The sequence below is a fragment of the Malania oleifera genome, chromosome 6, assembly GCF_029873635.1.
Source record: "Malania oleifera isolate guangnan ecotype guangnan chromosome 6, ASM2987363v1, whole genome shotgun sequence".
Taxonomy (NCBI): Eukaryota; Viridiplantae; Streptophyta; class Magnoliopsida; order Santalales; family Ximeniaceae; genus Malania; species Malania oleifera.
The window spans coordinates 15,314,306-15,338,002 of record NC_080422.1 but is presented as its reverse complement, the minus strand read 5'-3'; the positions used below and the strand labels follow the sequence as shown (position 1 = coordinate 15,338,002).

The 23,697-nt window shown below is 38.1% G+C and overlaps 1 protein-coding gene across 5 annotated transcripts in view; it reads right to left on the bottom strand.

The window, feature by feature from the left end:
- The window catches only part of LOC131158304 (regulator of telomere elongation helicase 1 homolog), a 128,113-nt gene that overhangs the window by 7,786 nt on the left and 96,630 nt on the right, over positions 1-23,697 (bottom strand). For 4 of the 5 annotated variants that reach the window (XR_009137444.1, XM_058113072.1, XM_058113074.1 and 1 more), the window contains 4 exons: positions 17,756-17,860; positions 4,625-4,695; positions 3,907-4,527; positions 3,532-3,677 (listed from right to left, as the gene is read on the bottom strand). Coding sequence is in view for 3 of the 5 variants with exons in the window: in XM_058113072.1 (XP_057969055.1) it covers positions 3,532-3,677; positions 3,907-4,527; positions 4,625-4,695; positions 17,756-17,860 (943 nt within the window). In the remaining 2 variants the exon portion in view is untranslated. The remainder of the gene's footprint in view (positions 1-3,531; positions 3,678-3,906; positions 4,528-4,624; positions 4,696-17,755; positions 17,861-23,697) is intronic. The other variant, XR_009137445.1, reaches the window with a different exon arrangement.

Below are 23,697 nucleotides of genomic sequence, written 5' to 3'. Positions count from 1 at the left end.
TACTTAAACCAATTTTTTGGCTCTATATAAAATATGCATCAGACAAACACCCCTCATCCATTTCCACCACCTATCACCAAACATGTTCCTCCTTAACATCTTATCCAAAATGCCCAATTAACCCAATCATATGTCTTCTCAAAGGCCAAGGCCAGTTTAACCACAATGCCCTTCTTCTTACTATAACAAACATCCTCCAACACCTCATTGGCAACTAGAATAGCATCCACAATCTGCCTACCCCATAAAAGCACAGTGGCAAAAAGGTTAGTGTCATAAAGTACAGAACTCAGCCAATCTGCAAGAACCGCAACGATATAAAGACTAGTTACTAAATTAATAGACTGAAAATCCAACACATGAGTACATCTATTCTTCTTCGCACTTATGTGATAAAGGTCGAAGTAAATCCTCATGCAACTGATGAGAGACCCTCATTAAATCCTCCCTCACCACACTCCAACACTAGAAAAAATAACAATCTATGTTAAAGCCATGCGTACTGAGAGCCTTGTCCATATCTGGCATAAACACCATCACCGTAACCTCCTCAAAAGACCTCCCCAACCAAGTCTTTTGAGAATAGGAAATAGAAGTCCAATCCAACCCTTAATCATCATATAGCTGTTCAATCCAACCCCTTAATCATCAGCCTATCAAAATCTTCCTCCATATAAGGATTTATGAAGAAATCAGTTAGCTCTTCAGCAATCACCTTAACATCACTTGCCACCTCTCCAGCCCTCAACTTGAATTCTCTCATATGAGTTACATTCATTTGCCCATTAGCCACTCTGAAAAAACTTAGCGTCACAACCACCCTCCCTCTCCCACTTAAACTTAGTTTTTTTGCCTCCAACTCCTAACCTCCTTCAAAATTACATCCTCTTACTCGTTTTTCAAACAAACACGCTTAAAACTTTCGTATACCAAAAATCCCACATCTTCATATTTTCTATTTAAAGCATTAAACTCACTCAAGATACTCACCTTACTTCACCAGTAATATCCTCAAACATTTGTAGATTCCACTTCCTTACACTTTACCCCTTTAAAGCTTCTTCGTAAACTTAAAATCCCCCCCCCCCACCCTACAACAGAAAGTTCCCCAAGTTTCACCCTAAGGAAAGGACGAAGATAATGATAATCCATCCACAAGTTCTCAAACCTAAAAGGAATATAGTGCCCCACTTAACCTCTCTAAATTCCAACCAAATTGAAATGCTTGGAAACTGATCTAGCTAGCACTTCCTGGAGTAAGGTCAGGAAGCACATTCTCATCCTCCCAACTCTGAGTAAACAGAAACTGGAGTAAACAGCATGCGAGGATGTGTGAATGGGCTCCCTGTGATGGGATGCAGGGGGATACAGATCAGCAATGTCTGTGGGCAACTGTGATGCTGATTTGCCAAATATAGGGTTTTTAAGGTTTTGTGCTGGCAGTGCTGTCCAGGATTTTCACAGCAATTGCTGCATTTTCCAGTGACTACTGGAGTAGTTTCCGGCCTGCAGTGGTGTTGACAACCCTAAAAAAGTGGCAAACATGCATACGTAGTGGGTTCTAGAGCTCAGTCTGGTGGTGGCTGCAGAACTTTGGATTAGGTCTCAGGACCGTGCTCTGATAGCATGTTAAGAATTTTTAATGAACTGGGAAAACCTAATCACTTTTGACTTTTTTTTTTCCAGTAAAAAATATAAATTAAAAGGGCATCATGCCAAACTGATGCACAAGAAATCAAACACCCTGTAGGGTGTCACAAAAATAAAAAATTACATTAAACTCATTTGCCATCAGTCCACTATGCTAATTAGTGAATGCAGTAAACCACTGCTCTTTGTTGAACTGAAACGTCGAGATTGAATTTTCAAAAACCCTTTTGTTCCTCTCTTTCCAAGAACGCCAGAAAATTGTGGGAGGAATGAGAGACAAAGCCTTCCTCTTTTCCTTTGTTGCCCGAATCCCTTTCCAGACGCAGCTTCCCTCCCACAGATCTAGTGGTAACCCACACCTTTGTCAGAAAAGAGTCAATGCCACATTCCAAAGATTTCTATTAGGGGCAATGGAGAAGGGTATGGTACATTGATTCAGCCTCAACCATGCAAAGTGCGCATCTGTTGGCAATGGAGAGCCCCATGTATTGATGCTTGAAGGGGCTGACTAGACACTGTGACAGTTCTCCATTTTATTTATAATATATAAATATATATATGTTATTATCATACCCTTCCTCATGCTGAGTAACACATAATTGTAGTATAACCAGTAACATAAATAAACTCAATGGATTGAGAGTCCAGAGTTTGTATGGAAAGAAATTGTTGCAGGCATAAACTTTTCACATATCCTTCGTGACCAGATAAACTCTTTTAAATATGATTGGCGACACAATTCTTCTCATCTTCGTAATGTAATATATGAACTCAACTTCTGCATTCCTGATTCCAATAGATTTATTCCCATTCAAGAAAATCAATGTGTGTAGTCACATTGTTGATGACAGGAAAAAATTAAAAAAATAAAAAATAAAAACTGAGATTCAGAAACTGCCAGTTCTTTTTTTCTTCATTTGTTTTTTGAGTAATTAGGTATGAAAGAACCCATGGTACCCACTCAATGATTCACAACTTACCACCACCAAGACAAGAAAAACTGAAGTAAAACTGCTAGTTTGCCATCCAATATTTTTGAATTTTACTCCCTTTGCAATGGTAGAAGGAAAGAATCAAGAATCATATTTGACACGAAGTATGATATGTTACTTTCTTGTGTAGCTATGAAGGGAATCAATAAGTCCATCTGCTTTAAAATACAAGATTTTTTTTGCTACCTGCCCAGCATCCCCTCACCCGAAAAAAACAAAAACAAAAACAAGAAAATAAAGAGGAAACAAAGAGACAATCATGCAAAATGAAATACCTAACTGAAACTTCAAAATCTAATGCTAATAATCAGTAGCGTATCATTGATGCTGCATGTGTAGCATTGCTGTTTATGCATCCATTGCAACAAATTTATGAACTACATTGTTATGCTACTGATGTGAGTCAACAATTTATGATATCTTATCGCTGATTCACCAGATCCCAATAGAAATTCAGTGGATATAGTCAACAATAAATAAATGATCTATTACGCCTACGTGAGTTCCACAGTTTCGGCATATTTATACATTGAGATTAAATAAAACAATATATCAAAAGACACTTAAAATATTGCCAAATTTCTAGTAAGGCAGACAATGGTCGGATGGTGTGGGATTTCCACAGTTTCAGTTAATTTATAAATTGAGATTATATAAAACAATATATCAAAAGACACTTAAAATATTGCCAAATTTCTAGTAAGGCAGACAATGGCCGGATGGTGCAGCCCATGGACACGAGGTAAACAAACCAAGCCATGAACATTAGATCCCCAAGGGGCACTTCAGCATGGAAAGAGAAAAACATGTGAAAAAGACAGTTTGTTTTTAAAGATGAAATATTAAGTACACAGGTTATTTGAAAGTAACACTGCAGAGCACTGGCTACCTTTTAAGAAGAGGAAGCCTTTCTGGTGCAGAGAACAACCTGGCAATGCATTGCAGAACTTGACCTATCTTCATTGCTTTGGATTTTAATGCCTTCATAAAACCCACAAATTCTTGATACTCTGCAGTAGTAAGTTTCTCTTTAACCTGATGAATTATTACACAAAAAATGCAAAATTGATGATAAGATTATTAAAACACCAATGACGACTCCTAAAAACCTATTCCCTCTAGGATATATCAGACAAATTTTGGGAATCAACAGCCACTCCCATATCTCCAATCATCCACAAATGTACCTTGTTAGAAAGGTATCACACATTATCAAAGAAGTATTTAACACTAATGAATCAATTATACTGTCAGAACATTTCACCTGAATCAGAAAAGTAGATCCTCTTGTTTCCTCATCACAACAGGACACGAGATCTGATACAACATCCTTGTTTTTTTGACAGGAAAACACTGGATTCCTCTCTTGAACACTAATGTCATCTTCAAATAGCATTTGAGAACTAGCGTCAGCCTTTTGCTTGCTTCTTGCATTATCAGAGATCTGTAATTTCTCAGGTTTCACTGGATTAGACGACAATGGGCTTGGTTGTGCTTTTCTGACAAGAGATAGCTGCTCATGGCAATTTTGTGAACATTGTGATGCATCAGTTTCTATAGCCAACATTTTAGGCTTCTTTAGAGAACAAGGTATACTCAGCTGTTCTTTGCTAGGGTCTTCGTGCAATAAAGAGGTACCGGTCAATTCAATCGCTTCTTGATTTATATGTCGCACATTTTTCACTCCTGGAATAGGCAACTTCTTTACATCGCAGAATAGATCATTTGAACGCTTTAATGTTGAAGATTGATTTTGTTTACAATGAGTAAGAGATGAGCGATTAGCAGGAAGAATTTCTCCCATCTGACTAGAAATGTTGCCTCTTTTAATTTCTGGGGCAGAAGACAATCTTTTTACAGAGTTATCTTTCTTTGCAGGGGCAGCCTATAACACAAACTCACCCAGATAAGAAAGATGAAACAGTCCAAAAAATAAAAATGTGTGGTATACTGGTATCTAGTTACTTAGCTCAGAAAGTTACCAGAGAAGAGAAAAATTTTTCGAGATAATTTTTGTCCAGAGGCTCTCCAGTTTTCATCTCATTTACGTTTCCTGTACAAAGACATTTATTGTTAGCTGCAGTATTCAGCACGCCATTGTAAATTAACAAACCAGAACATCCCCACAATTATACGCCTCCACAGTGAATGATCGTAAGATATGACATGGATTATACTGAAGTTTTGCTAGAAATATAGTTAAATTCTGTAAGTAAAACATCTAGTGTACTTCATATCTATTCGGCAAGGCTGCAAGGTTGATCTATTAGGCAAGAGTAGTTTCAAACTTCTCACCTGTTTCATGCCAGCCATTTTATCAATTCACAGGAATTAAAAAACATATATAGCTTTGCCACAGCCCACTTTAAAAGGGTTCATAGGCCAGTTATTCCATGTCGCCCACTTTTGGTAAATGGTGATTCAGTGAATGCTTAACAGTTATCAAGGCATATGGCCAAGATAATTTATGCAATATGTGGTAAGAAATTTCATATTCAAGTATCTGCTGCGAATGATTTCTCATTTACCAGGTTCATTCAAGTAAATAATTAAGTGCCTGATTCCAAATTATTTTAGACCTGGAGTGTGGAAGGTATAGTTTGATTCTTGCCCCATGAAAAAAAATTCCCTTTTATCACCTACTGGATCCAACTTGAAGGATGCTGAAGTTCACTGTTTTATAAACCGCAATATTAAATTATTCTTTCTTTTTGAAAAATCTTAATGATAGGGAGATGAGGGACTTTATTTTGGTTTTTGATAAGTGTATAAATTACAATACGACACCAAAGGAAGTCACTGAAGTACAAAAAAAAAAAAAGCTTTGCAAACTAACCATCACCAAAAACACCTCTCTTCAAAATCAAGAAAGGAAACAAAATTGCTCCACTATGAACCATTCATCCAAAAATACAAAATATACAGCCACTTTTCTCGTTTTTTCTAGGGGTTTTCTACTCCATAAAAAGCCCTAGCATTCCTTTCCTCCAATAATCTAGAAACTGCTAGAGGAATAACATCACATAAATCCTTCTCTCTTTTCCTGCAAAATGGATGCTCTCCAAGCCTGTAGCTCTGAAACCAACTAATCTGTTGCAACCCAATGAAACAATACAATTCCCAGAGTAGCATAAACCAAAACAAATTGGGAAGCAACAGAAGGTGAATGTCATGAGCACCTATCTCTTGTTAGAAAAGCAACATTCCAACATTCTCCCATCAAATTTAAAAACTTATTCAATAAACTCCAAGCCACAGAACAATGAATAAGTAAAAGTGCAAGATCCTCATTTTTTTTTTTTTTTTTGAGTAAACTAGAACTCCAGACCCTGGACGAGCCCTTCGGAGCCCCCAAGCAGCACACTGGCACCAAACAGGGGAGGGAGTGGTCTGGCCCAAGACATGCTCCAAGTAAGTTGTGTAGGGCAAGCACGCAAAGCGTAGACTGCACAACTTGATCCCAAGGCGGGCTATCCTCATTATTATTATAACACATAAAGCAAATATCAGGGGAAAGAGCCAATACATACCTGCAACAGATTGTTAGTGTTAGTTCTATTAAGAACAGCTATCCACACAAAAGCCTTTACCTTCAAAGGAATTTAGTCTCGCCACAATCATTTAGCAATAGGGAAAGAATAGAGAGAACGATTAAATGAAAGGAAACCAATTTACATGAATAAACTCCAGAATTCTCCAAACACCAGACCCTAGTATTCCCTGAATGGGAGTATTTGAAAGAAGCCAGCAAATGTAAGAGAAAAGAAAGTGCCTCAGTCTCTCATCATTAGGGTCTCTACAGAAAGTCCCAAAGACCTCCTGATGTATGACAGAAGCAGAAATTCAGAGAGAGAGAGAGAGAGAGAGAGAGAGAGATTTATGGGAGAGAATTAGTAAGAAGATGAGAAGAAAAGAAGGAAAAGAAGAACAGAGAAGAGAGAACAAAGAAGGCAATTGGGAAGCAGAGAAGATCAGAACAGGAGGAGAAGAAAGAAGAAAAAGAGAGGAGGAAAAAGAAGATATATATAAAGGAAAATGGGGGACTAAAAATGAAAGAAAGTAGATCGTGGTTGGGCAATGGTATCAAATGATGCAGGACAGCATCATGGAATAACAACCATGGGATAATGTGGGAGAGATAGAGGAAAGAAGAGTGGAAGAAGAAGGAAGAAAATACAATAGGGGGGAAATCAAACTTCTTTCAATTAAAAATCATCAAAAACAATGCTACATGGATTTCACCTTATTTATAAGAAAGCCTAAATTACAAGAGTTACTCATATACACCTAAAGATACATGGAATTACAAATGAACCTCTAAAGATGTATCTATTACAAACAAACCACCAAATACATTTAATCTTACTACAAGTTAAGCTAAACACTAATTAACTAAACAAAAGAATCCCTTGATCCAATTTGAATTAGTCTCCAACAAGAGTCCACCTATAGTCTAGCTTTCTGTCCTACATCACCTCCTCATCCTGAATAACAAAGAAAGAAGAAATAAGTGCATCACGACACAAAGCAATACGAAAAAATAGAAGGAAAGGCAGCTGAAAAGCACAATTCACCTAGCAAAAGATCCTTCCAAAAATCAAACCTTGCAACGACATCCCACTTTATATTTGATGCAAAGAAAAAAGAAAGGAGATACCTATGAAATGAATTTTCGTGGACTTCCATGAGTAACTCTAGCTATAAAATTATTATCCCATCAATTATCTTCCAGGCCAAGCTTACTTTTGATAACTCTGCCATAAAGAATCTGTTTCTAAAGAGAAATGCCATAACCACTTATGCACCAAAGCGGTATTTAGACACCAACTAATCAAAGACCCAATCCTTCCTCCTCCTTAGACCTACAACGACCTCCCAACTCACATGATGATCTGTCCTCTCACCCACTCCTGACCAAAGAATTTCTCTTGTAATTCTCTCTAACCTATTAGCAACCCCAACTGGAATCTTAAAAAGGATAAATACAAGGGGAATTGATGAAGAGATGCTTGGATTAAAGTAATGCAACCACCCAACCATAAAAGCATACCCTTCCACCCATCAAGATACTTAGAGATCTTGCCCCCCCCCCCCCCCAAAAAAAAAAAAAAACAATGAAACAACTAATTATGAAGACCACTGCTGGATTGCACAATCTACAAGAGAAGCAAACCTACAAGTCACCTACAGACTAAGATTAATTGCAGCCAAATGACACTCGGCTAAATTGATCAAGACCAGAGACTAGCTCAAAAACCTGTAAAATGGTGTGAATATTACAAAAAAAAATTCAACACGCTTGCCGATAAAAAAAATTTATATCATCATGACAAATGAGAAACAACCACATCTTACCAACTGCAACACCATGAACAAAAACCCATATATATGGTCCTATCTATCATCGTACTCGACACTTCAGCTACTAAAATAAAAATAAAGGGAGAAAAGTTCCCCTTGCCTCACACCCCTATTAGCAGTAAACCAGGACCTAGATTGATCCAGGACCTAGATTGATCATTATCAATCACAGAAAAAGGTAAAGGCAAGTGCTAGTCCAATAGCGCCACTCATTCCCAAAACCCTTCCTCTCAAACCCCCTATTCAAAAAATTCCAACTCGCCCCATCATAGGCCTTATCAAAGTCCAACTTAAAAACTAAGAACTTGTAGTTTCCCTAACATGCACCATAACCCCATTAGCCACAAGAACACAATCCAAAATATATCTACCCCCCACAAAAGCTGCCTGAGAATTAGAAATGGTTCCCCCATCACCACATTATCCTCTCCTGCAAAACTAAACACCCCTCCTAATTTTAACAACCTCAAAAAATTTACCAACCAAGCAGACAAGTCACTATAAATGAGGCAAAAGTCCAACCCTCAATCATAGAATGACTAGCATTTTCCTCCTCAAAGAGGTTTCTAGAAAACCACGTAATCTTCTCAACAATAATATTTTGGTCCCTAATAACAACCCTGAATCCAATTCAAATTCTTTAATCGCATTCCTTTTATGCCTACTATTAGCTATCTTATGAAAGAACCTCACATTACAATCCCTTCATTAAACCATTCATGCCAAACGTTTTACCTCCAACTCATCTCCTCCTTCATTACAAAACCTCAAAATCATTCTTAAGAGAAGACCTCCTATGATTAGTTTCTCTGAAGTATTATCCAACTCTTCTGCACAAACAACTCATCAAGCTCTGTTAAAATATTAGATTTGCTGACATGCAAATCACCAAAAAACGTCCCTATTCCATTTCTTCAAGGCTGCCTTTTAAGAGTTTCAACCTCTCATAAACTTAAAACCCTACCACCCCTCACATAAACAATAATCCCAAGAAACTTGTATAAAAGGCCAAAAAAAAAAAAACGGAGACCCCTACTAGTAGAAAAAGAATCCAATATAATGAAATGGTCAGATATCAGTGTAACATAAATCATGTGAAACATTCGGAAAAACTTCCTCCCACCCACAACAACACATGAACCAATATAAATGACTAGCCATGGAGCCATAACCCCCAACAAACCAAGTAAATCTAGCATTGGCAAGAGGAAAATCATGAAGATCGTAGTCCCTAGTATGTCTATCAAACACTGCATGTCAGGAGTGATATAAGAGCCTCCTAGTTTCTCAACTAGGAACCTAACAGCATTAAAATCCCCACCTAAGAACCAATTAGGAGACCACAAATTTTAAAAAGCGCTTCCCAAAATAAATATCTCAAACTATAAAGACTAGAACCATACACTAAAAAAACCCACCATCCCTTCCCAAAAGTGACCAAAGCAAATAGAGAGAGTAAAAGATCCAGAAAGAATGTCCACCCTCGAACCAGAAGAAGTAACACCCCCAGAACTTAAAACTGCATATCCCAAGTGCTCCCAAAAAGACACCTCTCGGCAGACAGGAGTTAATTACGAAACGTCTTGCAAATTGAATTTTACTAGGGGTAGTACTGTAGTGCTACAACAGATGTCAGCCATGCCAAGAATAAATTAACAGAACATCTCCCACCCACAGGAAATGCTGCACCAGAGTAAAATTCTTCCCATCATTCCCAAATATATTCTAAAGACCTACTCCAAGATGTCTGTAAAAGATTAAACCCCATCAACCTTCCACTGTGAATTTTCTCATATTTAGCTCAATGCTCCTACAACCTCTCTCCAGGAATTGGACTTTTCTTTAGTAGATTTCCGAAGGCATTCTCCAAGAAAAGCCCTATTCATTATCAAAAACTAAAACTCCAAAACCTACCATTTTTTAAGGCAAAAAGTCACAATTGCCATCTATTAAAATCCCGAGTATCTTTGTGTATAATGGGTAAATTAAGAAAGTGTGTAAAATAGGAGATTATATATTATTCTGTAGGGATTATTTCCTTATTAGATTAGGTGATTGTATTATAAGATTGGGATGTACACAATGTTAATGGACGCAGAGTTGAATAGAATTTTTGAATTCTGTTAACATGGAATCAGAGCTAGGGTTTCTCAAACTTAGCTAACTATGGCCAGCGTTATCACCAACGGCACCGACAACAGCAAAGAGTCAACCCCTACTGAAAATATCGACGGCGATTCGGAGATCACATCCGTTGGAGGTTTGAATGGGCTAGACAACATAACTTTTTCACTCACAGTGGAAAAATTAAACGGAAAAAATTTCCGTGAGTGGGCTCAATCCATAAAATTGGTAATCGAAGGGAAAGGGAGACTAGGTTATCTTACCGGCGAACGGTGGAAACCCGACTCCACCGAAGTTGTCGCCTTGCAAAAATGGAGGTCCGAAAACTCCATGGTCACCACTTGGCTCGTCAACTCAATGCAACCTTCAATCGGGAAAATCTACTTGTTCTTACCCACGGCGAAGGACGTCTAGGACGCAGTTCGTGAGACGTATTCCGACGTCGAAAGTTACTCGCAGATTTTTGAGATCAAGACCCGGTTGTGGCAAATGAGGCAAGGCGAGCGTGACTAAGTATTTCATGGAGATGACCCATCTCTGGCAGGAGCTCGACTTGAGCATCGAAGAAGAATGGGAATGCTCCGGCGACAGTGCACGATACAAAAAACAACTCGAAAACGAACGGGTCTTTGAGTTCTTGGCCGGCCTCAACCGAGATCTGGATGATGTGCGGGGACGAATTCTTGGCCGAAGACCTCTGCCATCAACCCGAGAGGTGTTCGCGGAAGTAAGGAGGGAGGAAGGCCGAAGACGCGTGATGCTGAAGCCACAGCCGGATCGCGTTGGGTCTGAAATACCAGCCCTAAATTTGGGTGGGTCAAACGTCTCGGCTCTGATTTCAAAAGGTCCGGGAGGATACGAACAAAAACCACAAAGAGGCAAATTATGGTGTGAGCACTGTCGAAAGCCAAGACATTCAAAAGAAACCTGCTGGGAAATTCATGGAAAGCCTGCAGATTGGAAACCGAGACATTATCAAAAAAACGTGGGTATCAAGCTACCATTAACAGTTCAACTGGAAAATTACAAGGTGAAAAAAACAATAATATCAGTCCACGTAGTGCATTCAGCCCTGAACAGTTGGATCAACTATATAAAATGATTACCTCCATTCAAACATCGGGTCAGTCTTCCACTGGTTCTCTAGCTCACCGAGGTAATTATTTATCAGCCTTAAATATTATATCATGCCACAAATCACCATGGATAATTGACTCGGGTGCATCTGATCATATGACTGGTTCTTATCAATTGTTTTCATCCTATTATTCGCCATATGGTGGAAACCTGAGAGTTAAAATTGCAGATGGTTCACTCTCACCAGTTGCCGGTAAAGGAAGTATTCGCATATCTGACTCCGTAACCTTAAAATCTGTCCTACATGTTCCCAAGTTATCTTGCAACTTGTTATCCATTAGCCAGTTAACAAAAGACTCCAATTGATCTGCTAAATTTGTTTCATCTCATTGTGTTTTTTAGGACCTATCATCGGGGAAGACGATTGGCACTGCTAAAGCGTATGAGGGACTCTACTACTTTGAGGAGGCAAGCTTGAGTGAACAATGTAATACTGTAATTTGTGATTCTGCATCTATTTCTAGAGATAATGAACTTTTGTTATGGCATTCTAGGATGGGTCACCCAAATTTTCAATATCTAAAGCGTTTGTTTCCGTCTATCTGTTCAAATAAAATGTCTCCTGAGTTTCAATGTGAAGTGAGTGAACTTGCAAAACATCGGCGTGCTTCTTTCCCAACATCCATATACAAACCATCTAGTCCATTTACTATGATTCACAGTGATTTGTGGGGACCCTCAAGATCCCTCAATCGCACCCATACAAAATGGTTTGTTACTTTTATTGATGACCATACTCGTCTTTGTTGGGTTTACTTGTTGAAAAATAAAATCGAAGTCCGTTCCATTTTTGTTAGTTTTCATTCCATGATTCAAACACAATTCTGACTGACATTCAAATTTTACGTACTGATAATGGTACGGAATATTTTAATGACGTTATGGGAACTTATCTTCAAGAAAATGGGATTGTTCATCAGAGTTCTTGTGTGGATACTCCTCAACAAAATGGGGTTGCTGAAAGAAAAAACAGACATATACTTGAAGTAGCTCAAGCATTGATGTTTACTACAAACATGAGAAACTATTTTTGGGGAGATGCCATCTTAACAGCTACACATCTCATTAATCGAATGTCGAGTCGAGTCCTTTCCTTTGCCACTCCTCTCCAGAAATTCCAAGAACATTTTCCTATCTCACGACTCCCCTCCAGTATTCCACTGAAAATCTTTGGCTGTACGGCTTTTGTTCATATTCATGCTCACCATTGCGATAAATTGGATCCTCGTGCCGTTAAATGTGTCTTCATTGGTTACTCCCCTACTAAGAAAGGCTACAAATGCTATGACCCTGTCTCAAAGAAAATGTTTGTTAGCCTTGATGTCACATTCTTTGAAACCACTCCTTATTTCCCAAAGCACTCTCTTCAGGGGGAGCAATGGAGTGAAGATCGGTTCTTTGACTTCTTTACCACAGAGTCTATCGAGTCTCCTATTACTACTAACTTGGTGCCATCTACTGAGTCTCCCGTTGCATCATCATTCCCTGACCCATCCACTGAGTCTCCCGTTGCATCACTTCCTGAACTATCAAACACAAAAGAGCACTTAACCTCAGGGGGAGATGCAGGGAAGCAAAACAACACAAACATACTAGTTTACTCAAGAAAGCCAAACACAAAGAACAGGGAGAATCTCATACCTGAGGCACCAAGCGCGTTGGAACCAGTGATGGCTCCGAACAACCATGAGTCTCATGAGCCTCCTTCTGATAATCCTGTACCTGATGACATCAATTTACCTATTACAATCAGAATACAAACCAGGTCATGTACCCAATATCCCTGGTCTAAATATATGTCTTATAACAGCTTGTCTACAGGATATCGTGCCTTTGTCTCTAACCTTGACAGGATGAGAATTCCAAAGAATATTCAGGAAGCTCTAGAAATACCTAAATGGAGAGAGGCTGTCATGGAGGAAATGTGGGCTCTGGAGAAAAATGGGACTTGGGATGTAATGAATTTGCTGAGAGGAAAGAAGCTAGTTGGTTGTAAATGGGTTTTCACAGTGAAATATAAATCAGATGCGACAGTTGAACGATATAAAGCCCGACTCGTTGCAAAAGGATTCACACAAACTTATGGCATTGACTATACAGAGACATTTGCACCGGTGGCAAACTTGAATACAGTTCGGGTTCTCCTATCCTTGGCAGCCAACTTAGATTGGCCACTACAAACAACTTGACATTAAGAATGCATTTCTAAATGGTGAGTTAGAAGAAGAAGTCCACATTACAATACCACCAGGCTTTAGCAAGAAAGGTGAAGAAAACAAAGTATGTAAAATCAAGAAGTCCTTGTATGGACTCAAGCAATCTCCCAAGGCATGGTTTGACAGATTTGCAAAAGTAATAAAGAACCAAGGATATCGACAAGGGCAATATGATCACACCCTATTCTTCCAACAGTCTGAAAGAGGTAAGCGAACCATTCTAATAGTGTATGTTGATGACATAATTTTAACTGGGGATGATACAGTAGAGATGGAAAGATTGAAGAAAATTCTAGCTACTGAATTTGAAGTTAAAGACTTGGGACAAATGCGGTACTTCTTGGACATGGAAGTTGCTAGAACGAAAAAGGGTATTAGTGTCTCTCAGCGAAAGTATATCACTGATCTCCTAATTGAAACTAGCATGCTAGGATGCAAACCTAGTGAAACCCCGATCAAAGTAGTAAAGAGGGTTGAAGACTGTGGAATTTTTGTTGAAAAGGAGAGGTATCAGAGATTGGTTGGTAAGCTAATCTACTTGTCACATACCAGACCAGATATTGCATTTGCAGTTAGTGTGGTAAGTCAACACATGCATTCACCAAAAGAAGCTCATTTAGATGCTGTATACAAGATCCTTCGATATCTTAAAGGCTCCCCGGGCAAAGGACTCTTCTTCAAGAAATGTGAAAGCAAGGAAGTAGAGATCTTTACAGATGCAGATTGGGCAGGATCAGTGGAAGATAGAAGGTCCACCACCGGTTATTGCACATTTGTCTGGGGAAATCTGGTAACCTAGAGAAGCAAAAAACAGAATGTAGTAGCTCGTAGTAGTGCCGAAGCTGAATTCAGAGCAGTTGCTCAAGGATTATGTGAAGGACTATGGTTACGAAAACTCTTGGATGAACTACGGGTCCCGGTGAAATTTCCTCTCAAACTCTATTGTGACAACAAAGCAGCCATCAGTATCTCTCTCAATCCAGTTCAACATGATAGGACTAAACATGTAGAAGTGGACCGACATTTTATCAAAGAGAAAGTTGAAGAAGGAACTATCTGTATGACCTATGTACCTACCAAGGAACAAACTGCAAATATTTTTACGAAAGGGTTGGCACGACAGAACTTTGATGATCTCATTAGCAAGTTGGAGATGATTAATATCTATGATCCAACTTGAGGGGGAGTGTTAAAATCCCGAGTATCTGTGTATAATGGGTAAATTAGGAAAGTGTGTAAATGTAGGAGATTATATATTATTCTGTAGGGATTATTTCCTTATTAGATTAGGTGATTGTATTATAAGATTGGGATGTACACAATGTTAATGGACGCAGAGTTGAATAGAATTTTTGAATTCTGCTAACACCGTCTAAATAAATGGAACATGAAAGTGTATTCTCAACTGCCCCACATAAATCTTCTTTGAATATTTTAAAACCTTGTAACAAATGAAATAGGACAGGAAAGATAAGTCACAAAGTATATCGATCAATAAATTAGGCAATATACTGTTAATCAAAGTCAATCCTTTCCCCTTTGAAAAGTTACTGCCTCTCCAACCTGCCTTTTTTTTCCCTCAAAATTTTCAATCACTGGTTTCCAAACTCATCTGCCCTTGAATTTTGCACCAAAAGGCAGACCTAGGAAGACAATATAAGGAAGCAAAACAAGTCTTTGCACATTCTGCTCCATTCCCACGGAAGCGATTACACTCTTCCCGAAATTCATCTTCAGCTTCAAAAAGCTTCAAAAGCCAGCAAAATGGATCATAGGTTCAGAATTTGTTCCTCCACTGTATGACAATAGATTAATCTGAAAGTAGTAAACAATGGGCAAGATGCTTGAGCGCCTTCCTCTCAAATTTTCTGCTCTATAACCCCTCAACAATCTTCTTTACTCAGCTTTTCTGAGCAATGAACTAAACATCTACATGACCAGAATGAACAGAAAAGCAGAAAGCAGATCCTCTCCCTCAACCCTGTCTTGGAAGACAGCGGGAAAAAAAATATTAGGATCAATCCATAAGAACTGAAATATCACTACTTAAATACGCTTCTAGTTCAAAATCTCCTCTCCAAACTGAAGCTCACTCTCTAAAACATAAATAGAAGCGCCTCACTAGCAGGGTCTTATATGCCTTTTCAATATCTAATTCGTAAATCACCTTTCAAGGTCCCCTCTTTATTTTTTGCATCATTAAATTCAAGAAAAGTGTAGGGGAATGCTCTTGGATCTGGGATGATACAATGATGCATACAACTATTGTATTCTGGTGATGTAGAACAAAAATGTAGTACTGAAGGAGGATGAGTTGGGGGAGAGTGGTTTGTTTCCTATGAATTTTGTTTCAACAACAGGAAAGAATGGACTTTTAATGGAGTGTATGGTGGAGCTACACAGAGGCAAAAATGATGTCGGAGGATCTGCCCTTAGTGAAATCAAAGTGGACTAGTAATTGCTTTGCAGTAAGGGACTTTAAAGTGCTTCCCAAGGAAGGAATCCATGTCAAGGTTTCATTGTTTTAATATCAGCCAGTGAGGGGTTCTCAGATCTCTTGAACTAATCAACTTTGATTTATATCCTTTTAAGAGGCAAAAATAAATCCAGCTCTCTCATTCTCCATAGGCTGCCTTCTGCCACTCTTTTATAAGATTCTCAAAATCATCCATCCTAAGCCATGTGTTCCAAGCATCTTTGGTTAAGGAGTTGCACGGGCATTACAAAAACCACTTCCATGACCAATGCAAAATCATCATCTTATTGTTGGAGGGACAAAAATTTGGTGTGGAGGGGTTAAGATAGGCAGTGTTTATGGATGGAGAGGTGTTTCTCATAAGATGTTCAGGTTTTGGCATAAGGAAAGATGCTGGAACTTTATGGGTTTAGGCTTTAATGACCATGGTGCAGTGCATTTGAATGGAAATAAATTCAAGAATTTTTCAGGGTAAAACCTTGCAGGGGTCTTTGGTTTTTGCTTTGGGATAAGGTTCCAGGACTCTTTGAGTGTCAGTGGCTAGTGCTTTTCCAGTTCCATTGTCACATACTCAAAGTGACTAGCGAAATTTTTTATATTGATTTTTTTTTTTTAATGACTTTCGATGCGTTCTTTTGTACTTCTGTTTTTTATTTTTTGCATGGATCTCTAGTCTCTGATCTTCTCCTTTCTATATTCTATTCTCCCTTGATAAAAAATTTTCTTCTCAAGATAAAAGACACATGGAATCTGTCAGATTGCTGAAATATTCTTTCCATGTCTCACACTCATATTGCATTTATTTTTAATTGCATTGCTGCTTAGTATATTTCGAATAGGTTGTTTGGTATTTTTCAGGAACTCAGGCTTTGTGCAGCAGGGTTAGGAAACTTCTTAACAAATTTCAGAGACTTTGATACAGGTCAAGGAGGTTAAAGAGGTTATGGTGTTAGCCCATAGTGATTAATGTAAGTGGTTGGAGAGGAATGCGATGTTCAAGGGTCAAAGTGCCCCTTTCATTCATTGTGGGATAAGGCTGTTCTCTTGGCATCTTTGCAGGCTTCTACTTCTGGAGCATTCAAAGGAGTGGCTTTGGTTGACCTTCAACATGATTGGAAGGCTTTATTTCTAGTTTTCTTTTCTTTCACTTCTGTTTCAATTAGAGGAACATAACATATCCTCCTTCAATAAATTATCACTTTGCTTTGTTCTTTTAATAGTGTAGCCTTGAGAATTAATACATACTCAATTATCAAACAGTCCAGGAGGTTGAATCATGTTTCTAGGCATTGAGGGTTAGAATATTTTTTTGTGCCATACATTTTCTTGAATTAATTGTTTCACCATACATTTTCTTAAATTTCCAAACCATACGGTTTCCTTTGGGGACATAGGTCTCTGCTAAGTGTCAGAATTCCAATTCCATCGCCAATGTGACAGCAATAACTTTGATGGGTTTCCAGGAATTGCAATGGCAAACATTTAAAAACAGAAAGAAAAACAATAAAGAAATAGTTCTACAAACCTCTAATGAAAATGATACTTTTCTAGCTATATAATTATTTGTTATGATCCATATTATGAAGCATTGGAGCTCTACTTTACAGGATACAGTTGGAATACATCCCTGGTCCCTGAATATGTAAAATAACAAGGCGGCAGTTTTACCCCACCACTCTTGAAAGAATGGCTGATGTCATTGATTACTAATATTCAGTTATCAAAAAATTAGAGCAGATATCAAAGACATTATTTTTTTTAAGTAAAAAGGAAAAATCAATCAGGATGATAACACCTACCATGTGCCTGATTTAAGGGCTTTGATGATAATGATACATCCTCCAATGGGGATTCAGATATCCCCCCATCTAATACAGGTTTTGGAGTTGTAACAATGTTGGAATCTGTTAAAAAATTGAAACAAAGACAGTGAGTCAACGAGTTCATAAAGGTATAATTAGTTACAAGGGAGCATATACTTTTTGAACCAGAACATAAACATGGTGAAGGCCAGAGAAAATTCCAAAATACTATTAAGCTAAATTTTGTTTCTTGGGATTGAAGAACCAAGTAGCAGAACTGCATAATGGAAATTTTTAGTAAACAAGTAGGAAAAAATACACATTGTGCAAAAAAAGAAATGATCCCTATGAAAATACACAAAAACATCATTACATGGAAAACGTTTGTGAAAAGCAAGAAAAATAACATTCTGTGAGGATGCATGCAAGACACGTATAGGAGTATATACTATAGATAAGTGTAAGCACATGTTATCACACGTTTAGATTTCTTTCTAGTATTTCCAATGCATTTAAGTTAGAGACTTAGACAAGTGCTATGATTGATTATTGTCTCTTCAGATTGATAAAAATGAGCACAAGCCTTAATAATGTGCAGACACAATTACAGAAAACCAGGAGGAGGGCCAAACCCTAGCCATCCTTGTGAGGGATCCAGGAGATGAGCCACAAAGCCACAAACACATCAATGCCTTTGTAAGTGAGTGCAGTTGCACTTCCATCAAAGATTATTGCCAAGAGAGAGGGAGAGCAATAAGCACTCATGATTGACTATTGAGAACAATTAATTGAACATTCAACTCCGATGTCTGATCAATGGAAATTCAAACCAAAAGCCAAAGCAACAGGAACAAAATACAAAAATAAACAACGAGACTTTATTTATTGGGAAAAAAAATGCACCAAACATCTCGCTCGCTCTCTCTCTCTCTCTCTCTCTCTCTCTCTCTCTCTCTCATTAGAACCGATTCACAGGAACATAATGAGTGTTCTGACATATCTTTCAGAAGGGCACTGACATACATAAATGGATAGACTTCATAAAGTGTTCACCAGCAGTATGGATGGTGACATCAGCCATTCTGGCAGATACATCAGAACACTTTGTGAATGTATTTGACTTAGGTCAGCTGGTTTTTCCTCTTTTTTTTTTTTGTCAAAATTTTTGGATACCTGGCCTTGCAGAGTTCTCAATATCAAATACGAGAGCTTTACCATTGGTTTCATAGTTCCATCCCATTGAGAACCATGTGTTTAGAGATTCTTCACAACGCCCAGTAGGTGTCTTTTGCTTTGGGATATTTTTGAATGTTTTTTGGGTGTTAATATGATTCTTCCACATTTTTTTTGTGCCAGTGCCCCTGATTCAGGCTGCTCAAGAATTATTTTTTGATTGCTCTATGATGCTGTGAGCATTTCAGTGCTGATTGCTATCAGTTTATTGCATCCTCCCATGTTTTTTCTCCTTCTACTTCCTTTTGTTGTGCTGTGCATGTCAGAAGGTATTGTCACTCCTACACATGCCAGGGGCATTGGAAAGTGTGGTGTAGGGACTCATGGAAATAATCAACCTCTTTAGATTAGTTAAAGTTGAATCAAGGAAATTATTTGGCTTCGTTATGGTCCAGTTTCTTTGGCAATACAGGCTCGTGGCTTCTATGGCCACTTGACAGGAGCAAACAAGAGAATAGAGGAGTTGGATCCTAGTTACCATTAGTGAGTTTGAGAAAACCCAATGACCTGGTTGATTAATTCGATGCAACCAACATTAGTGGCTGCTTGATGCCACTCAGAAAACTTGGAGTGATGTGATTGAGACTTATTCAGACTGGAAAAATGCTCACATTTATGAAGTCGGGAAAAAGAAAAGGGAAAAAAACATGAAAAAGAAGATAGGGAAAACACAAAAAGGATGATACAGGAAACTCATAAAAAAGGAAATGAATTTCTTAGTATTACAAAAATGTGTTCTTAATGGAAAGAACTAGCTTATTATTTTGAAATTGAGCCCAAGACTTTCAATGATGCTGCAACATTTCCAAAGGTGATAGAGAAAGAGAGTATGATTTTTTTTACAGGCTAATATGGTTCATGACCTTTTGGTGCTGCTTTCTCTCCGTTTATATGGCAATCATACGTCTATGGTCAACAAAGCAAGGGTCAGTGAAGTGCAATGTACGTTCTTCTGCACAGGTTGTTCTGTGTTTGTTACTCCTCAAACATGGTACAAAAGTAGGTCAATCCCATACTACTAGCCGAGGATCTCATGAGGAGCAGCTGAAGAACAACCACTGTGGGAAGAGTGGACCATAAGGTCTGATATACATTGTTGGCCTACAACCTAACAACTTAAGCTTTTAGGTAAAGTGGTATTCTAACTTGGTATCAGAGCTAGGTTGCCAGGAGGTCCTGGATTCTAGTCTTCTTGCCCGCATTTATTGTTTGTTTGTTTGTTAAGAATAATCTTATTCCCATAATGGCTGTTATTATCATTTGTTTTATCTCTCTAGAAGCCGTTGGGCTGCATGTGCGAAGGAGTGTTAAGGCCTGATAAACATTGTTGGCCCACAATCTAACAACTTAAGATTTTAGGTAAAGTGGTCTTCTAGCAAAGACATACTGGAGCATTGCTGGAAATTTCATGGCCATCCCACTAGAACGCATGGTGATCATAGTGGTAATGTGCAGTCACATACCCACTTTTTTGAGACTTAGGCTCTCTCATGCACCCCATATAGTGAAGCTCAATCACTTTCTCTGGAGAAGGTGCAAACTCTCAGGCGTCTTATGGCAAGACTTGATCTTGCTTTTACTAGAAGTTCTTCTTCCTATGCTGCCACTTCCCCTTTGCTCATATAGGTATACTTGCATTGCACACCTCATCCTCAATCATATGACTCTTCTAATCACTCTTCTGCTTTTGCTCTTCCTCTTGCAATAAATCAGGTTAGTACCAGATGGTATATTTTCGTTTCAATCGGGAGAAGATTCTATTCCTTGTTCTTCATCCATATCACTTTCTTGTGAGCTACATGTTCAAATTTCCCAAAAGGTAGCCTACAATGGGATTACCCCAAACAAAAACCTAGATATAATAAAGGCCAAGCCAAAGAGTCACAACCAGCTAGAGACCTGCAACTCCTCTAACTCACCCACACTCAAATTAATGTTCACCACCCTTCTTTTGGACAAATTTATTTTTAACCCCAAATGTTCTTTAAATTTTTTTAACAAAACAAGGACCTTGCAGAATTGCCCAACACTATTCGCAACAGAAAAGATAGTGTCATCTACAAACTGAAGCTAAGACACCTCCACCTCCATCCTCCCAATTAAGTAATTTTGTTTGTGATGCTAGCGATTTTGCTATAATGCTAGAAGTCTCTCTCCTTTGATATTTTCATTCTAATATGTAGGGACCTTCATATGTAACCTCAATTTCTAGATATTGTTGGTTTGTTAATTGTTAAGCTCGTGTCACTTGGGTTTGTTGCTTCACTTGAAAACTGAAGAGTTTGCTTGTTTTAAAACCTTTCATTGTTTCTAGGCAATTGGATGCCAAAGTCAAAGTTCTTCAAAGTGATGAAACCAAATGCATTTTAGAAAATTTAGAGTGTATTTATCTAGTCATGGCATCCCTCATCAAACTAGTTCTGCTGGAACTTTTGACATGGGGTGGCTAAGCAACATCATTTTCTTTTAGTTGCTCAAGCTTTTATGTTTTTTTTTTTTTTAATATAGAAAAGAAAATGGATCATTAAAGAAGAAAGAATGTACAAAAATAATTGTTGAAGTATTTTGGTGAATTGAAAGATCCAACATCAATGATAGTCCTCTCCCTCTATTTACAATATATGTCAAGAACATACCAATGACCATATGACCATAATACCCTAACTCACACTTACTAACATAACTCTAGCACATACTAATAATGCTAATGACCAAAATAACCATTAACAATCCCCCTCAAGCTAAAGCAGATATATAATATACTCCTAGCTTGTTAGAAATCAATTTCACACAAGCACCTCCAAAGGCTTTAGTGAATAAATCAGTAAGCCGCAAATCATACTTCACACAAGTAGTTGAAATGAGCTTCTACACAAATTTCTTTCGAACAAAGAGGAAATCAACTTCAATGTGCTTTATTTGCTTATTGAAACCGAGTTGGAGGCAATATGAATAGCAACTCGATTATCACACATCAACTCCATAGACTGAGAATGTAGAAACCTAGTTCTTCCAACATGTTCTTCAACCAAACAAGTTCACATGTAGTGTGAGTCATAGCCTTATACTCTGATTCAGCACTTGAACTACAGTATGTTTCTTACTCTTCCAAGAAACCAAATTACCACTAACAAAGACACAGTACCCAATTGTGGGTCTTCTGTCATAAAGGGACCTGGCACAATCTACATATGTATATCCCTGAATACGAGTGTAACCCCAATCCTGATATAAGAGGCCTCCCCAAGGTGCAACTTTGAGATATCTCAAGATGTGAATTATTGCATCTCAATGACCTATTCTCAGAGAATTGAGAAACTGACCTACAACATTTGTTGAGAAAGATATGTTTGGTCAAGTGACTATAAGATAAGTCAACTTTCCAACAAGTCATTAGTACCATCCTATGTAGACAACCAATCACCCATATCTGGCACTAACTTACTTTTGGAATCCGTAGCTATATCAACAAGTTTGGATCCCAACAACCCAGTCTCATCTAAAAGATCAAGAACATACTTTCTCTATATTAAATCTTGATATACAATATTCGCCCCTAATAGCTTAAGCTTTTAGGTAAAGTGATAATCTAACGTGGTATTATAGTCAGTTACCAAGAGATCATGGGTTCTAGTCTCCTTCCCACATTTATTGTGTGGTGTTTAAAAAATTATTCATTCCATGTAATGGGTGTTATTTATCTCTCGATGTGCTGTCGGAGTGCACATGCAATGGGAATGTTAAAGCTTGTTATACATTGTTGACCTACAACCTAATAGCTTAAGCTTTTAGGTAAAGTGGTAATCTAACACTCTGTGACAAGACAGCTCCCATACAAGATCTCGAAACTTCTAGACTCAAAAAGTACTTTAATGATCCCAAGTCCTTGTTCTGGAATTTACCCTATAGGAAAGCTTTAGATCCCACATGCCTTGATCATAATCTCCAGTAATCACAATATCATACACAATTCCACATACACAATAAGCAAAATCTCACTAGATGGAGTATGATGATAAAATACAAAGTCATCCACTGCAACCAAGCAAAGGCCAAACTCAAGTACCACAACACTTAATCAACCAAACAATGCTTTGAGAGACTATTATACCATGTAATGATTTCTTGAGCTAATAGACTAAACTTGACTCCTCTGAGCAAAAAACCCAAGTGGTTGTTCCATTTAGACCTCCTCCTAAAGATCACCATACATGAAAGCCTTCTCTACGTCTAACTGATGTAAAGGCCAATGACAAGTAATAGCAAAGGAGATGAACAAACATACTAAGGCAAGTTTGGCGACTAGAGAAAATGTGTCTAAATAATCCAAAATGTACACTTGAGCATCACTTAGCAACAAGGCAGGCCTTCAAACGAGCCAAAAAACCATCAGGATTGACTTTCACATTGTGCACCCAATGACAACCGACAATAGATTTCTAAAGAGGAAGTAGTGTCAAATCCCATGTATGATTATCATTTAGCTCACGCTCTCTTCAACCATTGCAATCATCCAACCAGAATGGGATAGGGCTTCAAAAATAAACTTAAGAAAAGAATCAGAAGACACGGTACTAACAAAACACTAAAACAAGGGTCATAAGAAATCATAACAAACAAAATTAGAGATTGGATGTTGGGTACAAATGCATTTACCTTTCCAAACAGCTATAGGAGGATCAACATCTCGGGAAATAGGAACATCC